The 25741-nt window shown below is 43.3% G+C and overlaps 1 protein-coding gene across 6 annotated transcripts in view; it reads right to left on the bottom strand.

The window, feature by feature from the left end:
- The window catches only part of LPP (LIM domain containing preferred translocation partner in lipoma), a 388598-nt gene that overhangs the window by 61522 nt on the left and 301335 nt on the right, over positions 1–25741 (bottom strand). For 5 of the 6 annotated variants that reach the window (XM_073589404.1, XM_073589407.1, XM_073589405.1 and 2 more), the window contains 2 exons: positions 20945–21053; positions 10043–10212 (listed from right to left, as the gene is read on the bottom strand). The exons of the other annotated variant lie outside the window; for it this stretch is intronic. In XM_073589404.1, coding sequence (XP_073445505.1) covers positions 10043–10212; positions 20945–21053 — 279 coding nt within the window. The remainder of the gene's footprint in view (positions 1–10042; positions 10213–20944; positions 21054–25741) is intronic. 6 annotated transcript variants of the gene reach the window in all.

The raw sequence follows: 25741 nt of genomic DNA, 5'->3' as shown, positions 1-25741 counted from the left end.
ATTATGTTTAATTGTCTTTACATATCCTACAAAATGTAGACCACTGCAATCCCTGGTGGATGTTATACTGAAAGCTGACATGCATGAGATCATAGCTATCAAATGGTTTTAAAACTAAGTAATTGATACTCGCAATATTTTGAGTACTGAGTAAAGTTGCCAAAAATTTTCTTGGACCAATGAGATGACTAGGTAAGAAGCCTACAAGAACATGGAGCTGTCACAGCAGAGGAGTCACTCAGAGCGAGCAGAAAACGGATGATACCAGTATTATACAGTCATATGTAAAAGTTTGGGCACCCCTATTAATGTTAACCTTTTTTCTTTATAACAATTTTGGTTTTTGCAACAGCTATTTCAGTTTCATATATCTAATAACTGATGGACTCAGTTATATTTCTGGATTCAAATGAGTTTTATTGTACTAGCAGAAAATGTGCAATCTGCATTTAAACAAAATTTGACCAGTGCAAAAGTATGGGCACCCTTATCATTTTCTTGATTTGAACACTCCCAACTATTTTTTACTGACTTCCTGAAGCACTAAATTGGTTTTGTAACCTCATTGAGCTTTGAACTTCATAGCCAGGTGTATCAAATCATGAGAAAAGGTATTTAAGGTGGCCACTTGCAAGTAGTTCTCCTATTTGATTCTCCTATGAAGAGTGGCATCATGGGCTCCTCAAAACAACTCTCAAATGATCTGAAAACAAAGATTATTCAACATAGCTTTTCAGGGGAAGGATACAAAAAGTTGTCTCAGAGATTTAACCTGTCAGTTTCCACTGTGAGGAACATAGTAAGGAAATGGAAGAACACAGGTACAGTTCTTGTTAAGCCCAGAAGTGGCAGGCCAAGAAAAATATCAGAAAGGCAGAGAAGAAGAATGGTGAGAACAGTCAAGGACAATCCACAGACCACCTCCAAAGACCTGCAGCATCATCTTGCTGCAGATGGTGTCACTGTGCATCGGTCAACAATACAGCGCATGCATAACGCCTTTTTGTATGACCAAACAACTCAATCTTTGTTTCATCAGTCCACAGGACCTTCTTCCAAAATGTAACTGGCTTGTCCAAATGTGCTTTTGCAGACCTCAGGCGACTCTGTTTGTGGCGTGCTTGCAGAAACGGCTTCTTTCGCATCACTCTCCCATACAGCTTCTCCTTGTGCAAAGTGCGCTGTATTGTTGACCGATGCACAGAGACACCATCTGCAGCAAGATGAGGCTGCCGGTCTTTGGAGGTGGTCTGTGGATTGTCCTTGACTGTTCTCACCATTCTTCTTCTCTGCCTTTCTGATATTTTTCTTGGCCTGCCACTTCTGGGCTTAACAAGAACTGTACCTGTGTTCTTCCATTTCCTTACTATGTTCCTCACAGTGGAAACTGACAGGTTAAATCTCTGAGACAACTTTTTGTATCCTTCCCCTGAAAAGCTATGTTGTTTTCAGATCATTTGAGAGTTGTCTTGAGGAGCCCATGATGCCACTCTTCATAGGAGAATCAAATAGGAGAATTACTTGCAAGTGGCCACTTGAAATACCTTTTCTCATGATTGGATACACCTGGCTATGAAGTTCAAAGCACAATGAGGTTACAAAACCAATTTAGTGCTTCAGGAAGTTAGTAAAAAGTAGTTAGGAGTGTTCAAATCAAGAAAATGATAAGGGTGCCCATTAGAGTTGAGCGACTTTTGGTTTTTTAGGGTCGCGTTTCGTTTCGTGAAACCCGACTTTTCCAAAAGTCGGGTCGAGCAAGATCGTCCGATTATAGGGAAAAGTCGGGGTCGTCCCGAAACACGAAACCCAATGTAAGTCAATGGGGAATAAAAGTCGGCAGTGAGAGGAGGACAGGAAACACACCTACAGTGGCCATTTGAATGCCAAAAGCATCAATTCTTCTTACTTAAGCTTGTCAACCTTAATTAACTTCATAATACAAGTTACGCACTGAAAAATGGGGGTTATTTGGCTAAAGTTGTGGGGGGGGGGAGAGGGCTGGCTGCAGGTTTTCATGTGCCCTGGGTGAAAGAGCGCCCCTTTAACACATACCACAACTCATCATGCTCCAATACGGCAGATAAATAGCGGTATAGTAAAATGAAAAATACCTCACTTTTTACATCTCATGACGAGGCCCATCTATTTCTCCATACAGAATCATTGGTCTCATATAATGTTTGAAACAGTATATGATGAGCTCCACATAATGCTACAGTATATGTTGGTCCCCATGGATGAAGCTCCACTGTCTTATGGGCCCAAATAATGCTCCAAACATAATGGGCCCCATTTCTAATGCTCTAGTGTATAATGGGCCCTGTAAATGCTGCTCCAGTGTCTGATGTCCACCTTTGGAATGTTCCAGTGTATGGTGGGCCCCATCTATCATTCTCCAGAGTATAGTGCTCCCCAAAAATTGCTGTCCCAACATTGAAAACAATCAAATAAGTCTCCTCGCTAGGGAATCCCTGTACTTGTCTGGACAGGTGCTGTAGCTTGCTTAACAGCTCGCCAGCCGTTCTCACGCCCAGTATGGATTGCACGTGATTGCACAAAGGTTAGAAAGGGTACCGTATCCCTGGATAACATGTATGGATAGCGTACACATTCAAAATATATGTCTCAGGAGGCAGGCTCAGACGGTGTCAGGCCCAGTATGGATTGCACAAAGGTTAGAAAGGGTACAGTATCCCTGGATAACATGTATGGATAGCGTACACATTCAAAATATATGTCTCAGGAGGCAGGCTCAGACGGTGTTAGGCCCAGTATGGATTGCACGTGATTGCACAAAGGTTAGAAAGGGTACCGTATCCCCGGATAACATGTATGGATAGCGTACACATTCAAAATATGTCTCAGGAGGCAGGCTCAGACGGTGTTAGGCCCAGTATGGATTGCACGTGATTGCACAAAGGTTAGAAAGGGTACCGTATGCCCGGATAACATGTATGGATAGCGTACACATTCAAAATATATGTCTCAGGAGGCAGGCTCAGACGGTGTCAGGCCCAGTATGGATTGCACGTGATTGCACAAAGGTTAGAAAGGGTACCGTATCCCTGGATAACATGTATGGATAGCGTACACATTCAAAATATATGTCTCAGGAGGCAGGCTCAGACGGTGTCAGGCACAGTATGGATTGCACGTGATTGCACAAAGGTTAGAAAGGGTACCGTATCCCCGGATAACATGTATGGATAGCATACACATTCAAAATATATGTCTCAGGAGGCAGGCTCAGACGGTGTTAGGCCCAGTATGGATTGCACGTGATTGCACAAAGGTTAGAAAGGGTACCGTATCCCCGGATAACATGTATGGATAGCGTACACATTCAAAATATATGTCTCAGGAGGCAGGCTCAGACGGTGTCAGGCACAGTATGGATTGCACGTGATTGCACAAAGGTTAGAAAGGGTACCGTATCCCCGGATAACATGTATGGATAGCGTACACATTCAAAATATATGTCTCAGGAGGCAGGCTCAGACGGTGTCAGGCACAGTATGGATTTGATGGCCCAGATTACACAGCGGAGGAGCAGGGAGAGGTAAAGATTGCAAATGCTGGGGCCCTGCCCAAGCAAGGGGGGCCCACTCGTGGGCGTCGGTACTGGCACTGGGCCCCTCATAGTACAGCGGTGTGTCTGACGGCGGGTGTGCACCACCACCGTCAGAGACACTTGATTGCACTATGAGGGACCCTGTGCCAGTGCCCGCGCCCAAGAGTCGGCCTACCCACCTGTCCAGGGCAACGGCACTCGCACGGTGTCGTGCGGTAGGTGGTGACCCCGGCCATGGGGGGGGAGGCAGCACAGTTAGGGAGTTTTAGAAAGTGGCATATGTTGATGTTGGACATTCAGCTGATGCAAAAGGCGAAATAGGTGAAGTACCAGGAAGAGGTGGACCAAAGCAAGCCATTTTTCTGTCACCCTATGTGTCATCAGGGGAAGGTGGGACAAAATCCTTGGAAACCCATGCGTGGTTCATTTTAATGAAGGTTAGATCATCCACATTTTGGGTTGACAGACGGGTCCTTTTTTCTGTCAGGATTGATCCAGCTGCACTGAAGACTCTTTCCGATAGCACACTTGCAGCTGGGCAAGCGAGCTCCTGTAAGGCATATTGGGCCAATTCAGGCCAGGTGTCCAGTTTAGCGTCCCAATAGTCAAAGGGGAATGACCTGTGTGGGAGAACATCGATATGGGAGGAAAAGTAGTTTGTAACCATAGTTGACAACTGCTGTCTCCTGTCACTTTCCATCGATGCAGTATTACCAGTTGTGTGAGCGGTATTTGAAAAATCAGTCCACAACATTGTCATGAAACCCCTGTCTCCAACGCCACTTCTGCTGTGTGCACCACGAACACCTCTGCCAAGCTGCCCCCGGCCCGTACGGCTCGTGTGAGAACCATCACCGCTGCTGTGTGCTGGGAATGCCTCAAGCAACCGATTTACCAGAGTTGCTTGTTTATTAGCCAATATTAGGTCAAGGTTCTCCTGTGGCATGATGTTTTGTAATTTGCCTTTATAGCGTGGATCCAGGATGCTGGCCAACCAGTAGTCGTCATCGTTCATCATTTTGGCAATGCGGGGGTCCCTTTTTAGGATCCGCAAGGCATAATCTGACATGTGGGCCAATGTTCCCGGTGTCAATGATGCACTGCGAGTGCTGGGTGGAGGAGCACTTTCTGGCAAATCCACATCCCTCCAGTCACGCACAAACCCTGTACCAGACCTTGCCACGCCAACATTTTCACTTGCCCCACGAGATGCATCCTCCTCCCCTAAGTAATCATCCCCATCATCCTCCTCCTCCTCCTCTTCTTCCTCCACCTCGTCCAGGAGAGGTCCCTGAGCAGACAATGGCTGAATGTCATCAAGGATTCCCTCCTCCTCTTCCTCCTCATCAACATTGGCTGCAGACGCCTGCTCCTTAAGGTGCGTCAAAGTTTGCATGAGCAGACGCATAAGTGGGATGCTCATGCTTAGGATGACGTCGTCTGCGCTTACCAGCCGTGTGCATTCCTCAAAACACTGAAGGACTTTACAAAGGTCTTTCAGCTTCGACCACTGCACGCCTGTCAACTCCATGTCTGCTCTCAAAGTGCCTGGCCGTGTATCCTCCCACAAATGCATTATGGCCTGCCTCTGCTCGCACAGCCGCTCCACCATGTGCAGGGTGGAGTTCCACCTTGTTGCAATGTCGATAATGAGGCGGTGGTTGGGAAGGTGGAGCAATCGCTGCAGCTTCTGCATACGAACGGAGTGTACAGGCGACCGGCGGATGTGCGCGCACAGTCTTCGCACCTTCTGGAGCAGGGCTGTTAACTCCGGATAATTTTTGAGGAAGCACTGCACCAACAGGTTCAAGGTGTGAGCCAAGCAAGGTATGTGGCTGAGTTTTGAAAGGGCTATGGCTGCCACAAAATTACGGCCGTTATCACTAACTACCTTGCCTGCCTCAAGATGTACACTGCCCAGCCATGACTCAGTTTGTCGCTTCAAGTACTCGGCCAGCACCTCGGCGGTGTGTCTGTCGCCCAAACACATCATCTGCAACACAGCCTGCTGACGCTTTCCACTAGCTGCTCGATAGGGGGACACATCGTGTGCAACAGTGGCAGCTGCAGATGGAGTGCTCGTACGACTGCGCTCTGTGGACGAGCTTTCGCTTCTGGAGGAGGAGGAGGGGAGGAGGAGGAGGGTCGAACGCCTACAGCCAACTGTTTCCTATACCGTGGGCTAGGCAGCACTGTCCCACCACCGCTGTCCCCTGTGGACCCTGCATCCACCACATTAACCCAGTGCGCAGTGATGGACACGTAACGGCCCTGGCCATGCCAACTGGACCATGCATCAGTTGTGAGGTGCACCTTTCCGCTCACTGACTGCTTGAGTGCATGGACAATGCGGTCTTTCACATGATGGTGGAGGGCTGGGATGGCTTTGCGAGAGAAGAAGTGGCGACTGGGTAGGTCATAGCGTGGTACTGCATAGGCCATGAGTTCGCGGAAAGCTGTGCTTTCCACCAACCGAAAGGGCATCATCTCAAACGAGATTAGTTTGGCAATGTGGGCGTTCAAACCCAGTGTACGCGGATGAGAGACTGAGTACTTTCTTGACCTACTCATAGTGTCTGGGAGGGTGAGCTGGACTTGAGAGCTGCATATGGTGGAAGTAGCGGTGGACAGGGCGGACTGAGAGAGGGTTGATGATGGTGATGGAGTTGTGTTCTTTCTGATGGCCTAGAATCAGTCTTTCGTTGATATAACAGTGGGATTCCCTGACTGCTGTGGTCTTGCAACGACACCTCAACATTTGCTGCTGTGCTAACCGGTGGGCTTACAGTGGGGGAAACAATGTAGCGTTGCTGACTACCTTCGTTGTGATCAGTTGCACATGTGGCACTTGAGGTTTGGTGTTGTGTCCACGCTTGCAAGTGCATGCTGGTTAAATGTCTAAGCATGCAACTGGTATTCAAATTTTTCAGATTTTTCCCTCGGCTAAAGGTCTTTGCGCACTTCTTACAGATAACCTTGGCCTGATCATGAGGATTTTGTTCAAAAAAGTGCCACACTGCACTCTTCCTACTTTGGCAGACATTTTGCGGCCTAGCACGCTGTGATCTTTTGACCCTCTGGACAAGCTGTCCAGCAACTCTTTTGATGTTTGGAACCTGTCTTTGGAGTGCTCCGGGCCTGCCAGATAACAGCTGCTGCGATGTCGATGTCTGCTGTGGATGCTCCTCATCTGAGCTATTGGAAGCAGCACCCTCTTCCCCCAATGGATGCCAATCTGGGTCAACAACTGGGTCATCCATCACCTCCTCTTCTATGTCATGTGCACCTTTCTCTGTGTCACCGTGTATGGTGGTATAGTGTGCGGGAAGGGGCACCTGAGTCTCATCAGGGTCAAAATCTGGCTCTGTACACTGCGAGGACAATGTAGTGCTCTGAGTGAATGTACCAGCAGAATCATCCATCAGCGGCTGTGCATCAGTGCACTCCATGTCAGATTCATCTTGGCCTGGGTAATTCACCATTTCACTTGATAATCCAGGCATGGTATGTGAAAACAGCTCCATGGAGTAATCAGTAGTATGGCCTGCGTCATCCTTCAATCTTGGTTGGGGTGAAGGACACAAGGAAAGGTGTGGTTCATGAACATGAGCCTCCAATGACGACTCAGTGCTTTTACTTTTTACAACTGAAGAAGAGGAGGCGATAGAGCTGGAGGCTGAGTCAGCAATGTAAGACAAAACTTTTTCCTGATGCTCTGCCTTTAAAAGCGGTTTGCCAACTCCTAGAAAACTAAGCGTTCGAGGCCTTATGTAGCCAGACGATGACGCAGGGTCAGCACCTCCTGCATTCGGTCCTATTTTGCTCTTGCCACTACCATCAGATCCACCACCAACACCATCATTACCAGCTGCCAACCCCCGCCCAATTCCACGGCCTCTTCCACCAGCCTTCCTCATTTTTGGTAGAAATGTAGACAAAATCCAACAAACTATATAGTAATGTAAAACAAGGTACAAGGTGTCTATAGGACAGGGGAGATTTAGAATTTCTGCACACACTTGTGGACAGTGGACATTTTGGATTGTGTGAGGCCCACTGATATCTGAGCGCTATGTGACAGGCTCGATGGCACAGCTGCCTGTGACCAAAGTGACGAGAGGATAATGGAGATTTTGAATCTCTGCGCACACTTTTGGACACTGGACACTTGTGGATTGTGTGAGGCCCACTGATATCTGAGCGCTATGTGACACGCTCGATGGCACAGCTGCCTGTGACCAAAGTGACGAGAGGATAATGGAGATTTTGAATCTCTGCGCACACTTTTGGACACTGGACACTTGTGGATTGTGTGAGGCCCACTGATATCTGAGCGCTATGTGACACGCTCGATGGCACAGCTGCCTGTGATCAAAGTGACGAGAGGATAATGGAGATTTTGAATCTCTGCGCACACTTTTGGACACTGGACACTTGTGGATTGTGTGAGGCCCACTGATATCTGAGCGCTATGTGACAGGCTCGATGGCACAGCTGCCTGTGACAAAAGTGACGAGAGGATAATGGAGATTTTGAATCTCTGCGCACACTTTTGGACACTGGACACTTGTGGATTGTGTGAGGCCCACTGATATCTGAGCGCTATGTGACAGGCTCGATGGCACAGCTGTGACCAAAGTGACGAGAGGATAATGGAGATTTTGAATCTCTGCGCACACTTTTGGACACTGGACACTTGTGGATTGTGTGAGGCCCACTGATATCTGAGCGCTATGTGACACGCTCGATGGCACAGCTGCCTGTGACCAAAGTGACGAGAGGATAATGGAGATTTTGAATCTCTGCGCACACTTTTGGACACTGGACACTTGTGGATTGTGTGAGGCCCACTGATATCTGAGCGCTATGTGACAGGCTCGATGGCACAGCTGCCTGTGACCAAAGTGACGAGAGGATAATGGAGATTTTGAATCTCTGCGCACACTTTTGGACACTGGACACTTGTGGATTGTGTGAGGCCCACTGATATCTGAGCGCTATGTGACACGCTCGATGGCACAGCTGCCTGTGACCAAAGTGACGAGAGGATAATGGAGATTTTGAATATCTGCGCACACTTTTGGACACTGGACACTTGTGGATTGTGTGAGGCCCACTGATATCTGAGCGCTATGTGACACGCTCGATGGCACAGCTGCCTGTGACCAAAGTGACGAGAGGATAATGGAGATTTTGAATCTCTGCGCACACTTTTGGACACTGGACACTTGTGGATTGTGTGAGGCCCACTGATATCTGAGCGCTATGTGACACGCTCGATGGCACAGCTGCCTGTGACCAAAGTGACGAGAGGATAATGGAGATTTTGAATCTCTGCGCACACTTTTGGACACTGGACACTTGTGGATTGTGTGAGGCCCACTGATATCTGAGCGCTATGTGACAGGCTCGATGGCACAGCTGTGACAAAAGTGACTAGAGGATAAGGGAGATTGGATTGCTTTTAAAAAAGCAGTTTGCGGAGCAGTGGGTAAACAGCAATGCCAGCGTGTCAGGAAGCCTTAAAAGGCAGCCCAACAACCAACACCACTGATACACAATATAGCCTCCCCTTGCACTGCACACACAGTGACTTGTGTGTTGTGCAGGCCAAATCGCTAGCAGCAGAAGCAGTTTTTTTGTCTTCTTCCCTGCCTAACGCTCTCCCTACAGAATCAGCAGCAACCTCTCCCTATACTAAGATCGGCAGAAGTAAGATGGCGGTCGGCGTGCACGCCCTTTTATACCCCCTGTGACGCCCACCAAAGCAAGCCAATCACTTGCATGCCCTTCTGAAAGATGGTGGTGACCCGTGCCTAGGTCATCACGTTGCCCACAGTGTCCGTGGATCCTGATTGGCTGAAAAAGAGCGCAAAACAAACTTTTGAAATGCAACTTTGGCGCGTAAGTCGCCGACCTCGTGGCCGACCTCATCCTAGGGTCGGGTTTCGTTTCATGAAACCCGACTTTGCCAAAAGTCGGCGACTTTTGAATTTTTTCGACCCGTTTCGCTCAACTCTAGTGCCCATACTTTTGCACCGGTCAAATTTTGTTTAAATGCAGATTGCACATTTTCTGTTAGTACAATAAACCTCATTTGAATCCAGAAATATAACTGAGTCCATCAGTTATTAGATATATGAAACTGAAATAGCTGTTGCAAAAACCAAAATTGTTATAAAGAAAAAAGGTTAACATTAATAGGGGTGCCCAAACTTTTACATATGACTGTAGGTCTCCGCAACAAATTCACCTCTGTCAGTCTGGGAAAGCAGCAAACTCCTATTTGTTGCCTAGGCGGTAATGGAAGCGTAGCAGAACATTCCTGTGAAGGCATGTCTAACATTCCTCAGGAAACAGCACGTATTCCATGTACATTAAGGCCTCATTTGCTTTGTGTTAGTGGAGAGTAAGTGCAGTGATTGCCGCTCCTAGAAGACGGGGTGAACACAGAAATAGGTTAGTACTTACTATGTAACAGGGCTCACAGAAAGCCTTCTTGTCCACGGCGTAAAACGGCTGCCCCCGCAGTTTGCTGTTGCAGGTCATGCAGGTGAAACACTCAACGTGAAACACTTGGTCCATAGCTGTGCATCCTGTACCTTCTCCGACAACGTTTTCCCCACAGCGAGAACAGCGACCTAAAACAAGAGGGTGTCCATGAGAATTCAGAAAATTAGGAGCAAGGGCAACAGAGGATTTAATCAGTAAAACACTTCCAATACAGTTCTCTAAGGATCATATGATCCAGCTACTGAGGACCTGACGGTTAGCAAGGCCTGCATCTTGTCTTAACCCCTTTATCCCCAAGGGTGGTTTGCACATTAATGACCAGGCCAATTTTTACAATTCTGACCACTGTCCCTTTATGAGGTAATAACTCTGGAACGCTTCAACGGATCCCGGTAACATATTCTTCTTCATGATAGGAGTAAAATTTCTTTGATATGACTTGCGTTTATTTGTGGAAAAAAATGGAAACGTGGTGAATATTTTGAAAATGTCGCAATTTTCCAACTTTGAATTTTCATGTCCTTAAATCACAGAGTTATGTCACAAAATACTTAAGTAACATTTCCCACACCTGTTCTTTACATCAGCACAATTTTGGAACCAAAATCTTTTTTGTTAGGAAGTTATAAGGATTAAAAGTTTATTTCTCATTTTTCCAACAAAATTTACAAAACCATTTTTCTTTAGGGACCACATCACATTTGAAATGACTTTGAGGGGTCTATATGGCAGAAAATACCCAAAAGTGACACCATTATAAAAACTGCACCCTTTAAGGTGCTTAAAACCACATTCAATAAGTTTATTAACCCTTCAGGTGCTTCACAGGAATTTTTGGAATGTGGAAAAAAAAAAATGAACATTTAACTTTTTTCACAAAAAAAATTTACTTCAGAGCCCAAATTTTTTTATGTTTACAAGGGAAAAAGGAAAAAAATGGACCCCAAATTTTTTTGTGCAATTTCTCCCAAGTATGCCAATTCCCCATATGAGGGAGAAAACCACTCTTTGGGCACACGGCAGAGCTTTGGAAGGGAAGGAGCGCCATTTGACTTTTTGAATGCAAAATTTGCTGAAAAAATTGACGAACGCCATGTCGCGTTTGGAGAGCCTCTGATGTGCCTAAACAGTGAAAATCGCCCAAAAATGACAATTTTGGAACCTAGACACCTCAGGAAACTGATCTAGATGTGTGAACTCTCAAATGCTTCACAGAAGTTTATAACTTTGAGTCGTAAAAATAAAAAAAAAATCAAATTTTCCCCACAAATATGTTTTTAGCACAAAATATTGATTTTTTAATAAGGGCAACAGGAGAAATTGCACCATACAAATTGTTATGCAATTTCTCCTGTGTACGCCGATACCCCATATTTGGGGGAATGTTACTTTTAAGGCACAGTGCAAAGCTCAGAAGGGAAGAGGCGTTATATTGGAGTTCAGATTTTGGTGGAATGGTTTGAGGGTGCCATGTCACATTGGCAGAGCCCCTGATGTGCCAGGACAACAGAAACCCCCTATATAGGAACTAATTTTACAAACTACACTCCCCAATGAATTCACTTAGTGGTGCAGTGATCATATTGACACCACATGTGCCTCACAGAGTTTTATGTTACATTTTTACCTCTAAAATGTTGTTTTAGCCCCAAGTTTTTACATTTTTCTAAGCGATAATAGGAAATTTTTTAACAACAAACTGAGATCCATTTTTCCTGAGTGCGCTAATACCCTACATGTAAATCGGGAAATATTTTTCAGGCATAGTGCAAAGCTCAGAAGGCAAGGAGCACCAGATTTTACTGTTATGGTTTGCAGGTGCCATGACCCAATGCCATTGGGCAGTGAAGATGAAATAACTACATTTTTACCACCACAATTTTGTTTTAACCCCAGATTTTACATTTTTGCACAAGTGGGTAAAAATGACACCAAAATTTGTCCCACAATTTCTATTGAATGTAGCAATACCCCGTATGTGGTTGTATAGTACTACTTAGCCATACGGAGAGACTCGGGAGGAATGGAGGGCTATTTGCCTCCTGGAGCGCAAATTTTCCTAGCAGTTTGTGAACTCCATATACAGAGCCCATAATTGCTAAAAGAGCAGAATCAAGTGACCCCATTTGGGAAACTATCCCCCATGGGGAATTTATCTACAAGTGTAGTGACGATTTTGACTCCATGGGTATTTTCTAGAAACAAGCAGCAATGAATTATGCTGAATGAAAGTTGCAAACTGCCGTTGTAGTGACCAGTATGTTATGCCTAGCCCATGCTTCTGGAGGCATGCACCCTTAAGTTAGATGGGCTCTCATCTCTTCAGAAATGCTAAACAATATGACAACATCCAGTCACCATGGCAACAATCGGGAACCCGCCGAACGCCGCGGGGTTTCCAATCCAAAGGCAGAGGGGCTGTCAGCCCTCAGCCGGCTTCCAGAATCCTGTGATCATGTTCGATTGCAGCGTTTTGGGGGTTAAAGTGCAGGGATTGGTCTGTGCTCCTGGTACTTAGTGACGGGTGTCAGTTGTCAGAATCAGCTGACACCTGGCGGTGATTGCCCGCACACCCCCCGGTATGCGCGGACAATCGCTCAGACGTAATAATCTGTCCCTGGTCAAATAGGCCCAGGGACAGAATTTTACGTCTGATGTCAGAAAATGGTTAAAGTTGCAAATATTGATTTACTGAACCTCAGCAACATAAAAATTAAAGCTTGTAAGAACAGCAAAAAAAAAACATGCAAGAGATTTTTTACATTTGGAAATACCTCTTTCTGGAAATAGATGAGGACCAGGCAGTATTTAGCTTTTATAGTTTAGTTTTTACCTCCCTTCCTTCCAAGCGTCGTAACTGGTTTTTTTTGTTTTTTTAATTGACATATCTGCATGAGAGGTTATTTTTTGTGGGATAAGTTGTAGTTTTGAATGACACCATTCATTTTACAATATCATGTACTGATATGGGAAAAAAATCCTAGCTGGGTTCAACTGAAAAAAATTGCAATTTCATAGTTTTTCAAACTTTATTTTTACGGCATTGTTTGCATAGTAAAAAAATAAATAAACGACCAGGCAGCACAATTCTCCAATGTAGAACAAGTATAACTATGCCAAACACTTACAGACTTTTATTAGAATATAGTAGAGAAAAATATTCGGAAATTTGCAGAACAAAATTTGGTTTGTGTTACCATTTTTGAAACCCATAACTTTTCTATTCTGTTGAAGTTGTGTTAGGCTTGTTTTCTGTTCCCAAGTTGACAATTTTATGGATAACATTTTGGAGCACATATGACATCGATCACTTTATTTTATTTTGATTTTGAAAAGGGGGCATGGCAGGGAAGTGGTGCCTGAAACCACAAATTTGGGGATTTAATTTTTTTCTTCTCTTTTTTTTAATTTAAGTTTTAAATAAGTTTATATTTTGTAAGATTCGACTTTTATGGATACAGTGAAACCAATTACGATATTTTTTATTTTAAAACTGGGGAAAGAAGGGCAATTTAAAAAATTAGATTTTTTAAAACTTCAGTTTTTAGCTCTCCTAGGAAAATGAGGACATTATGTAGCGTAGGAGGGAAGGGGGACTGTGGGGATAAATCATAATGTGTGAGGGAGGGGAGCTGCGGGTCATCAAATTGTGTGTTGAGGCAATGAGTTACACTGTGTGGGAGCATTACAGTATGCATGGGGGTTGTCATTAATAGTGAATATGTGGAAGGTTGCGGGTCATCATTTTATATATGCAGCCTGTGGGGTGCATTAAACTGTGTGGGATGGGGCTGTAGGTCATTATACTATGCAAGGTGGACTGCGGGGGCCATTATAGTGTGTGTTGGTCCATCATACTGTGTTCTGAGGGGATACTGGGACGTATGTGTGGGTTTGCAGGGACACCATACTGTGTGAACAGACTATACCATGTTTGAGGGGGACTGTGGGGTCCTACTATATGTGGGTTATCAAGCAGTGTATGCGTGCCTATAGGAGCATCACACTGTGCGTGGGATCTGCGGTGGCATCCTACTATTTATGAAGGGGGTTGTAGGGATATCATACTATGTAAGTAACTGTAGGAACATCATATAATGTTGGGGATAGGTTCTGATACATCATACTGTGTATGGGGAGGCTATTATGGGGTATTATACTGTGTGGGTGATAAAATGTAAAAATGTGCTATGAATGCACATCACAAGGTCCATAAAGGAATGATTGAGAGCCTGGTGTGGAAGAAGTTGACTGGCCCACATGGAGCCCTGAACTTAACCTCATCAAAAACTTTGGGATGAACTAGAATATAGATTGTGAGCCTGGTTTTCTAAGATGCTCTTCTGGGAAGGTTTTCTACAAGTTTTTGGAGTGTGAAATGTTTGTTTGGTCATCCACAAGAGTAAGAGCTGCTGACAAGTAAGATGAGCAGCAGCAGTACTCACTGTCAAGCAGCAGCTGCAAAATAAAACAAGATTTTAAGGTGTATTAAAAAAATAAAAAATAAGCTAAAACCCCGTGATCCCAAACAATGGTTACCCCTGTACAAATCACTTGTAAGGCCACATTTAAAATATAGTATCCAGTTTTGGGCACCACATTTAAAAAAGGATGTTCAGAAATTAAGAGTCAGTACAAAGAAGGGCAACTAAATTATTACAAGGGATAGAAGGCCTCTCGTATGATGAGAAGTTGGAAAAGTTGGGCTTGTTTAGCTTAGAAAAAAGACGTCTCAGAAGAGCTCTCATTTATATGCATCTGAGAGACAAACTGTGACCCAGGAAAGTTCAAAACAAGGTCTCTTAATGGTCAGTGTACGCAAACAGAAAGCAAATAGTATCCTCCGGATCGCAGCCGGGAAACAAGACAGTCCATGTCCGTTTGGTGTGGGCGACTGCACCGCCGTATACACTGAGGTGTGCCAGGCCTTTTGGCTCCAGTAGGCTCTGTGTTGCTTCCCACAGACAGAGCTCTGCAAAGCCTCCTGCTCTGCACGCTTGCAAAACAAAACTGACACACCCAACCCACTGCACTACAATAAATACATGTGTGGTCAGTACAAAGGACTAGAATATGACTTATTCCTTCCAAGGACCATACAAAGGACCAGGGGGCACTATCTACAGGTGGAAAAAAGCATTTCCCACAGCTAAATAGGAAAAAGTTCTTTACAGTTCGAGTAGTCAGACTGCGGATTGCCCTACCACAAGAAGTAGTAATGACAGACACTAACAGTTTTTAAAAAGGGCTGAATGATTTCCTAAGTACAAATAACATTGTGGGCTACCGATAATTCAGTGACAAAAAATTTATAATTGATGGAGAAAGGTAGAACTTGATGGATCTAGGTTTTTTTATTAAACCTATGTAAGTTTAAATGGGGGACCAATTGCATATTAGTTTCTGTGGATTTAGAATGGGGATGTCAAAAAACACCATAAGTATAAAATGTAAATGTCCCAATACTTTCTTCCATATGTCTACATGTTTTTGGAAAAATGGGTGTTAAATGCATTCAAAGACAGATGATAGTTGTGTTACAGAGGTTGGCATAAAACCCTTGTTTAATATCACAAAAAGCCTGTTTGTTTTTTTTACAAACTCAGTATTGAGATAAACTTAATTTAACAAATGTCACTGGCTTACGTCAAAAATAAGAGTACTGTGTGCTTAACATTACACTTCATATTTAAAGGTTTGCTAAAAGTTCTTATTCAATCACACTGATATTATTTCATTACCACAAATTGCATTACACCGGCGGCTTCTATTGCTGGTGATATATAAAGTTAGAGGCTCATGATGCTTGTATCCTGCAGCACTCAGTTATGTCACCAAGTAAAGGAAGGGAACCAGATTGTCAGCAGATGACTGGAGTAGCCACAAAATAAAACAGATTACTACTTACCCTCCCACAGGGTCAATACCGGTTCTCCGCCATAGCTGTCTGCTGTTTATCTGCAGCACTGATGTCACATCAATAGTACTGTTGCCCATGAGAGAGCTTAGCGATTCACGCCATGTAGGCAGAGCTGTGGAGCTCTGTGATTAGCTGCAGTGCTGCTGATGAGACATCAGCGCTGCAGCAAACAGCAGAGACCAGGGAAGCTGGGAGAGCTGGAATTGGGGGGAGATGGGTAATATTCAGTAATTTTATAACTAGAAAACTTATACGGTACCTAAAAGTTTTATTGACAAGAGACAATCCCTTTAAAATGCGACTGGAGAGATTATATATAAGTGGCTCACATAACACAATAGTGATTCGATCAGTACTATGAAATATGTGAAACCAACAGGGCCCAGATGTACCCTCACAGTAAGGCAGCCCTATAAACACACTGAAGCTACATACCGCCTGTGTATGAGAATAAAGGCCCCGTCTCACATAGCGAGATCGCTGATGTGTCACTGATTTTGTGACGCAACAGCGATCTCGCTAAATGTGACACATAGCGGCGACCGGCCCCCCCGCTGGATATCGCTGATCGTGCTCGAATGTCCTGGGCCATTTTTTCATCGTCGGCGTCCTGCTGGCCAGCATGCATTGCAGTGTTTGACGCCAACGAGCGATCTCATTGGTGACGCAGAACTCAGGGACGCAGTCTGGAATCGTTCAGAATAGCTGATGAGTGATAACGCACCAGCGATCCTTACCAGGTCGTATCGCTGTCAGGATCACTGGTGCGTCGTTGAAGAGATCTGCCTGTTTGGCAGCTTACTAGCGATCATGTAGTGACGCACCAGCGATCCCCTACCAGGTCGTATCATTGTCGGGATTGCTGGTGAGTCGCTATGTGAAACGGGACCCTTAAGGGCCTGTCACACTAAGATATCGCTAGCAATATCGCTATAACTTGTGACGTTATAGCGATATTGGTAGCGACATCGCTGTGTCTGATACTTACCTACGACCCGCTCCCCCGTTGGTTATCGCTGATCGCGCGAGAACGTTCAGGACTGTTTCTCGTCGTCAGCTTCCTGCTGTGACGACGAGCGACGCGTGGAGCCGGGCGGGAGGACGCAGGATCACCTGGTGTGACAGGTAAGTAGCGGTCCCCGTCCCCAGCGATGTCGCTAGTGAGATCTGCCTATGTGGCAGCTCACTAGCGACCACTTAGCGATGTACCAGCGATCCTGACCGCGTCATATCGCTGGTCGGGATCGCTGGTACATCGCTAAGTGTGACAGTACCTTTAGTCTGGCAGTTGCTTATGTATTTCTACATCAGTCACGTGAAGTCTGTAAATTATCACCTATTCATAAGATAAGTGATAATTTACTGATCTCCTGGGGGGCTCCACCACTTGGACGCTCACAGATGCTGCTCTGAAATAAAGCTACATTCACATGTCCAGTAGTCATCTGCTAGAGTGGATCCAGAAGCAATCAGCTGACAAAAAAGCTGTGCAGACACATCTTTGTCAGTTAAAAAAAAAATTTTTTTTCCTAGATTTTTTTTAACACTGAACTCAATGGAAAACAGATCCGTTAAATAGCCATCCGCTGTTTTTTTTTCCCATTTGAAAAGGATCAGTTTATTGCTTACGGGATCAATTTCAAATGGAAGAAAGTGGATGGCTTTTTAACGGATCTGATTTCCATAAACTTCAATGTAAAAAAAAAAAAAAAAAAACAGATCCAGCTGAAATCAGTCTTTTAAAAACGAACAAAAAAGTTGAGTCTACACAACTTTTTTCCCAACGGATTGCTGCTGGCTCTGTTCTAGCTGATCACTGCTGGACATGTGGACATCACGTAAAGGCTGCTGAGCATGCGACCCCGGACCACGCTCCATGTATTGTCTTGGGGAATGCCAGTTACAGGTTTGACTGCTGCTCCGCAATGAACCTCTGCATAGTCCTTTCATTGGGATCAGTGGGGGCCGAGAGGTCAGTAACATCACCGAGCCTGTGGCTAGGGGACAGCGTACCAATTTGAGGCAACACTGTCTGCAATACCTACACTGAAAGTTCTGAGAAAGTCTCCCTGCTATATTTGTATGGATACAGTGTCATAGTGACCAGCGCCTCATATCACAATCCCATAGTCAGATTGCAGCAGTAATATCGGATACAGAAACAACGAATATAGGACACGTATTGCTAAGAGCGCCGTACTGCAATCACTTCCTTACAATGGTCTATTAATTGCTAGTATCACAGGAGGCTTTTAGGTTAAACCATGAAATACAAGGAAAGGTTAAAAGGTAACACTGAAGCACAATGCCCTCATTTAACCCAAAGGACTTCCTTTTCATTATCCATAAGCATTTTCTCCTTGACTTCCCAAAAAGCCTGGAAGCCTGCTAGCATGTTTAATTAAATCCCTCTATTCAAAGCCTATCTGCTCCAATACAACTTTTAATATGCTAAGATCCGGCTTTCCATATTCTGACTAATATAGTTATTAGCTGACAGCTATGTGGATGCAGCAATTACCATGCTACACGGACCCAGGGCTGGGAATATTTCATGCAAATCGCAGGCACTGCCTCTCCCGATTTGCCCTTTTCCAATTACTTGATCAATGGGCCATACTAACAGGGGATAAGCTGTCGGCTCCATACTAAATGAAATGGATAAATGGGAGATAAGTATGTGAAGACAATAAATTGGCAAAGACACAGACAGCGTGAAAAAGAAAATAAAAAGGTTTGATACATAAAGCTGGAGGAGATGATTAGCATTACAAGTGATAAAACAATTTGCTTTAATGACAGACATGACTTCAATTCCTCATGATGCTTGAGGCAAGTGACTGCTTTTCTGTTTCTATTGCATTTATAGCAACTAAACAAAATTACACTTAACCTTTGCCATTCTAAACCTTAAGGCCGCTTTCTCGCTGCATGTGCAGTAGGAAAGCTCCTGGTACTTACATTACATGTACCCACAGGTCTCATTCACCTGACAGAGGGCAATGGAATGTCATTTTGGCTGGTAGATGTTGGCACATATTGTTTGCTGTATGGAATAGTCCGCTGCACTATTTCACACTGAGGCATTTCTAGTGCAGTGTAAAAGCAGCCTAAGGCAAGTGAGCGTTACTATGCAAGGGAAACAATCCGCTTTTTTTCTCAGGCGCCGTACTAGTGGCACCAGGTAGATTGAGTCTTTTTTTTTATTCATTGACTCATAACAATAGATAAATTACAAATGAATGATACTTGGATGGGAAAACTGAAGTACAAATTATGTCGTCGATGTATCATCCATTTAATACTGAACTGGAAAACAAATGAGAATAGGACATGCTTTGAGTCTCATGAACCTGTTTTTAGAATGGATGTGTGCATGGATCAATGAAACTATGGGTCAGTGTGTGGACTGTGAAAAATTTTTTTCAGCACACGGACATGTCACATTGATGTGTGAATGGAGCCCAATTTGGATGATGAAAATTATATAATGGATCCAGTTTAATTCCAATGTACTATGTCAGATTACAATGTTGCACTGGGACTGATTATTCTTATCTTCTTTACACCCACATAGTGTTGCCAAATTGGAATGGACATGAAAAATAAAGCCTAAAAGCCTCCGGTTATACTTTTTATTCCTATAGATCCCAAGATGTGAAATGAGCCTGAGGTATGAAACTGGAGGCATAGTACGGCACCATACACCTCTGAGCCTTTAACAGCTTGCAGTGGAGCCATGTGAATAAGAACTAAAAGGACAATTTCAGCTCTGCTACATTTGCATGTAGGTCTTTGCCGTCAGGATAAAACTGGCACCCAATTTGCAGGCATCTTGATGAAGGCACAAGATAAAGGCATAAATAATGTGAACTGATACAAGTGTAAATTATTGCTAAAATCAATGCACATGCAGCTTTTATTTATTTTCAAATAGCAATTGGGACTACCAGAACCTTCTACAAAAACGGAGAAAGAATGGAAAAAAAACAAAAACTACATGTGCATATTCTAAATTTGCAGACATTATTAAAAGTTATCTGTCAGCAGGTTTCTTCTAGCTCATTTGAGAGCAGCATGATGTAGGGGCAGAGACTATGATTCCAGTGATGCACCACTTAATGGGCTTTTTGCTGAAGTTTGAAAAATAAATCACTTATCTGTTGCAGATTTAACAATTTAATAATGCTGAGCTGAGCCTTACCTCCCACCTAATCATCATCACCGACTGGCAGCTTTCTGTGTACACTGTGCATAGGCAGAAAGCTGCCAATCAGTGGTGGGCTTGGGTTACACAGAGCTTATTGATATGAAGGACTAAATGAAAGCAGGTCAACTAGTCATAATCTGCTGACAAAACAGTGATTTTGTCAAAATTACAGCATGCATCTTAGTAAGAGATACTTTGCTGGAATCAGGGTCCCGGTCTCTACATTATTTTGCTCTTATATTAGGTGCCAAAATCCTGATGACAAATTCTCTTTAAAGCTAGTGAGGATTACAAAGCAATTGAACTTTACAATATATATACGGTACTTAAAAGGGCTATGCCCATCATCGTTTTATGGCATAGCCATAGACCTGCACCATCCTGAACCCCCTCCTATCTGGCAAGGATGCGAAAATGTTGCCATATATATCACAGAAATAAATGGAGACATTCGCTGCCTCATAATGATGGGAAAGGAGACTTCCATTATGGGGACAGTTGAAGGGAGAGAATTGACCATGAAGGGCATGTTTAAAGTGTAGCTATCACTGCTAAATCTGTACATCAGCTTCTAATGAATAGCAGACAAATGGCTGAAAAATGGCTCACTTATGACGAGATAGCCATCAGGCCCATATGTCCCACATGTCAAAACCCTGCTGCTTTGCTATGCACACAACTGAAAGCCAATAGCTAGGACTGTATTATCCTATTGGGTGCTACTTCTCACCAAAATACTCTTCAGAAGGAGGGTTCTCCATGTCATAAAGCATCTTCTTCGTGAGCCTATCCAATTCATCCTCAGGTCGCAGAACAGGACCCCCAGAAGGGTAGGATGCCTGCAAGAGGGAAAAAAGATAGACATGTTCATTGTGGACCAGAAGACAGTCTAAGGACTAAACAGGAGTTGTAGAGCAAGTAATCAACAGTTCAATCAGTCATCAGCAGCTAGCATAGGAAATATACTGTAACAAAACACTCTGTATATGGAGAATGGCCAATGCCGGGATCACACTCATTTTAACTTATCCCTTGTGCAGGAATTATTCCCCTGGTTGCTCTTAGAACAAATGGGTGATTTAGTGAATGAAGGAAAGAAATAAGTCAGTAATACTAGTATGTCAATGGATGTGACCATTAAAAAGTAAACAATTCACGACAGAGTGATCGGTTTCATTTTTATGAAATCAATAGTACATGCAAATAGTGCATGTATTACATTTAATCACAGAAATTTGCATATTTCTCCACCTAGACTAATCATTAATCTAGATTTTCCAATAACGATGATAGATGACAGTTGATGCTTTAAAAATTCTATGGAGGAGCTAGAGGCAGACAGACATTCTGCTGCAAGTTCTCCTGAAACACAGTGACAGTTCTCCATAGAATTTTTGAGCACCAACTGTCGTCTCAGTAATGTGAAAATCTATATTCACTGAATTTTGAGAATGAATGACCCAATCAAGAGGAGAAAGACACGGATACCTCCAAGAGCAATAAATCTTAAGTTTCTTATTTTCAAGTGTACTATTAAAAAATCTAAATGATGGTTAATCTTTAAAGTATTAAAATGTTATAAGAATTTTCTCTTCTTGCCAACCTACTATCTGAGCGGAGTAACACATGATTGCATGATCATAGCTTGCTTACAGCGTATCCCCAAGGAAGCACAAATATACAGAAAGTCGGACTGGGCACCAAGGGCCCACCAGTAACCAACTCCAGGATCCCACTTTTCAGCTACATGCAAATGTGACAACATCCTCAATCACAAATGAACTGGGTAGATTGGTAAATGAATAAGTTGCCACCTTTGTCTGCACATAGTGATTGAAGTATATTGTGCCAAGTACTGCTGCTCATAAAAAAGGGTGGTGGCCCACCGGAGGATTCTCCTATTGTCCTGAGGGCCAGTCCGAGCCACAATATACATGTGAACTGGAAACACCAATACAGTGAGATCACTATTCAGAGAGAAAAAGGATATTCCACTTTCCAGCAAGTGTTAAGTAAAGCCAATTTCCAATAAGCTATCAGAATCAGCTAATCACAGTTTGGAGGATCGCTGTATCAGTGTCCATCTCATGACTGGGGGAATAAAATGTATCCGATAAATAGCAGAGATCTTTAATGCAATCAAGAACGGATACAGAAAATGTATTGCATAATGTTACACATATATATTTACAAAACTAGGCTAAACCTACAATCAGAGATGAGACGTTAGGGTTTGCAAATTTTCATTTCCGTTTCATATATTTTCATTTTTTTTCTTTTTATAAATATGACGTAGATGGTTTTGGAGTGTGGTAAGGGAATTCTCTGCTTCCAGCTCTGCTACAAACTGGCAGCTTTATTCACCTTTCTGTAACATATACCATTGACTCTGTCCAGGGTTCACATTTTATGGAGGTAACAATTTCCTTTATAATTGTAGTCCATTGTTTAAGTCCCAGTGGGTTTGGGCTTATCAAGTGTTTTAAGCCTGAAAACACATTTGGAGACTAAATATTTCTTTTTGTCTGGATAATATGGACCTTTTACTTTAGGCGTAAAGGTGACTAGTAACTCATAGCCGTTTAGAAGAACTACTCTATTACACATATACACACAGAAGAGGGCCCCTGTGCAAGAAAAGTGAAAGGACACGACTCCACCTGCTTTGGAGGTGGCGAGGACCCCTTTATCCCTGTGCGGGTATACAGCTTGCACCAACGGTATGTCAGCCCATGTATAATTATGACCAAGTGAAGGAGTAAAAATTGCCTGGTTCCTAATGGGCACTTGGGCCATTGACTTGACTGATCAGTATGAAATTTGGCCAGTAAGGTAGGCAGTATGGAGTATGTCTGGCGGTGCAGTGTTTTCTGGATAATTGGAAATCTCTGCATTTGGGACACTAACAGATCATCAAGACGTCCATGAAATTCAGTCCGAGATCAGACGGCAATGCAGGGACTGGCGCTCCCGAATGCATCATGAAAAAACTAGTGACGACTGAATTGTGGTGCGATCACATAGGTCAGTGTTCGGATTGAGCATTCTTCTGAACGCTTGTATTCTTATTGTAAAGTGTAACCCAGAGAAAATAGGCAGATGTTACGGTTTTGTTCTTTATTTCATATAAATCACTCTTCTCTATTAAATATGAGGACACACAAAAAAAAAAAAAAAAAGATCCACCTATTCTTCACAAAGTGTGCAGCGCGGGCTTTCATCCCTTCACTTGTATTCGTTGCAGACTGTAAGGAACACTTGCTTCCTTTGTAATTAGATTCACAGAAAACATAGTAAGCGAGGCAAAAAGAACACAATGTTCTGCGCTGCCAGTCATGGTTAAATAATTAGTCACTATTACGTGAAGCTGCTCATGATGCTCCATGAAAGGAATCGCTCATTATTATACAAACTGCGGTTTAGTAATTTGTACAATGCCAACATCCTGCTCCTAAATGACGCCCTCCAACCTGTAAGGAAAATGAACTAGCCTCTACATTTTCTCATGTTACAACCACAAACTTAAATGTACAGTATTTTATTTGGATTTTATGTGACACCAACACAAAGTAACAAGTACTTGTGATGTGTAGGAAAATGATACATGGTTTTCTAAATATTTCAAAAACATAAATCTGAAAATTGTGGTATAAATGTGTAGTCAGTCCCCTGCGTCAATACTTTGTAGGACCACCTTTCGCTGCAATTACTGCTGCAAGTCTTTTGGGGTATGTCTCTACCAGATTTGTACATCTAGAGGCTGAAATTTTTGGCCATTCTTTGCAAACTAGCTGGAGCTCAGTGAGATCGGATGGAGGCGTCGGAACAGCAATTTTCAAGTCTTGCCAGATTTTCAATGGGATTTAGGTCTGGACTATGACTGGGCCATTCACACATGAATATGCTGTGATCTAAACCATTCATTGTCGCTCTGGCAGTATGTGTAGGGTCGTTGTCCTGCTGGAAGGTGAAGTGGTGTATAGTACGAGTTATTTTTAATGGTTAACACTCCAATTAATTATTTTACTAAATATTGATATGGTTTAATAGATATTTTAAACCATATTAACAAAAAAAGGACCTTTGACATCCAAAGAGGAGAGTTAGTTTTTAGAGCTTTCCCAGGAGATGTTTACCCTAATTGGAGGCAGTTTTGTTTTCCAGTACACATAGCTTGTTGACATCAAAGAAGTTTATACACATAAAAGAGCACACAGATATACAGGGGGGAAACACACACCGAGATCAGAGGGGAGATATGACAGACAGAGACGAGACTGAGATGATAGGGAGATGGATGTAGATTGAAGGACTTTCTCCCTTAATAATGTAATGCTTGTTTTCTGATTCATATGCATTTATTGTTTATATTGTTTATTATTTAATCTTATCATTTATTAAGTAAATCAATTTAAGTAAATTCAATTCTTGTGTGAGCATTTTCTTATTCATTACAATCCATTTGAATCAGTTACAATACAAGTGGGTAACGCAGAAGCATGGCTACACACAAAGCAATTGATGAGGAGGCAGAGACATCTAGCCCTATGGATTTTATTGAAAATGCAATACACAGAGAAGACAGGTCGCTGAAAGAGCAGGAGGAGAAGACTTGATGCATAGTTCGGCCCCTGTGCACCAAAACCGGATTAGCAGAAATATTCAAATGGTCATTTAAGAATAACAAAGTACATTTCTTCACTAAAAGTATCAATATAGCCAGTATTACAGTGTGATTAAGGCCATGTCCTTACCTTACATGACAAAATCCTGCTGACAGGTTCTCCTTAATATACATTCATATATCCAGAAAATCAATGTTTTAACAGAAGGAGATTATCACTACAGGACTAGGTGTCCCGTGCCTCCTAGTCAACTGCTTTGTGCAACACCGACCTCACCAGTGATTGCTACCTTTCTGTGTATAATGAGTGGTGTGGGCAGGGTTATACAGGGCTCAGCATTCAGAGCACTGATCGATCACACAGAGAAAACAGAAATTGTAACAAAATGGCAATAAGCAGCTCAGTTAGTGATACATCACTGGAATCAGGGTCTGAGCCACAACATGATGCTGCTCAAGGATTACATTACATAAACCTGCTGACAGAATCCCTATAATGTGCTCTAGAAGAAGGGGAAAGCTAACAGGTATACTATATGCTTTGTATTCAGTTAGTTCTTCCAATGTTGATTTTTTTCATTCACCTCCTACCTTTTATAAGACAACTTCCAGGCTTGTAATAAATGTAACTAAGAAAAAATGCTGCCAGTGCTAAATGTATACATGGGACTAAGGGATGCAGAAACGCAAATATTGGCTAGTGAGGTGTAGTTTACTTCACATATGGCAGTGATAATTTATCAATTCACATCTATCAGGCTATGCGCACACGGTGCGGATTGTAAGCGTTTTTTCCGCGTTACAACGCATACAAGACGCAACCCACTGAAGTCAATGGCATTCTGCACGTGCTGAGCTAATGCTGCGTATTTTTCCGTGGCGGAATCGCATTGCGGAAAAATA

The sequence above is a fragment of the Dendrobates tinctorius genome, unplaced genomic scaffold (assembly GCF_039654945.1).
Source record: "Dendrobates tinctorius isolate UK_male_01 unplaced genomic scaffold, ASM3965494v1 ptg000107l, whole genome shotgun sequence".
NCBI classification, from domain to species: Eukaryota; Metazoa; Chordata; class Amphibia; order Anura; family Dendrobatidae; genus Dendrobates; species Dendrobates tinctorius.
The sequence above is the reverse complement of the archived record's forward strand: the minus strand, read 5'-3'. Positions and strand labels throughout refer to the sequence as shown.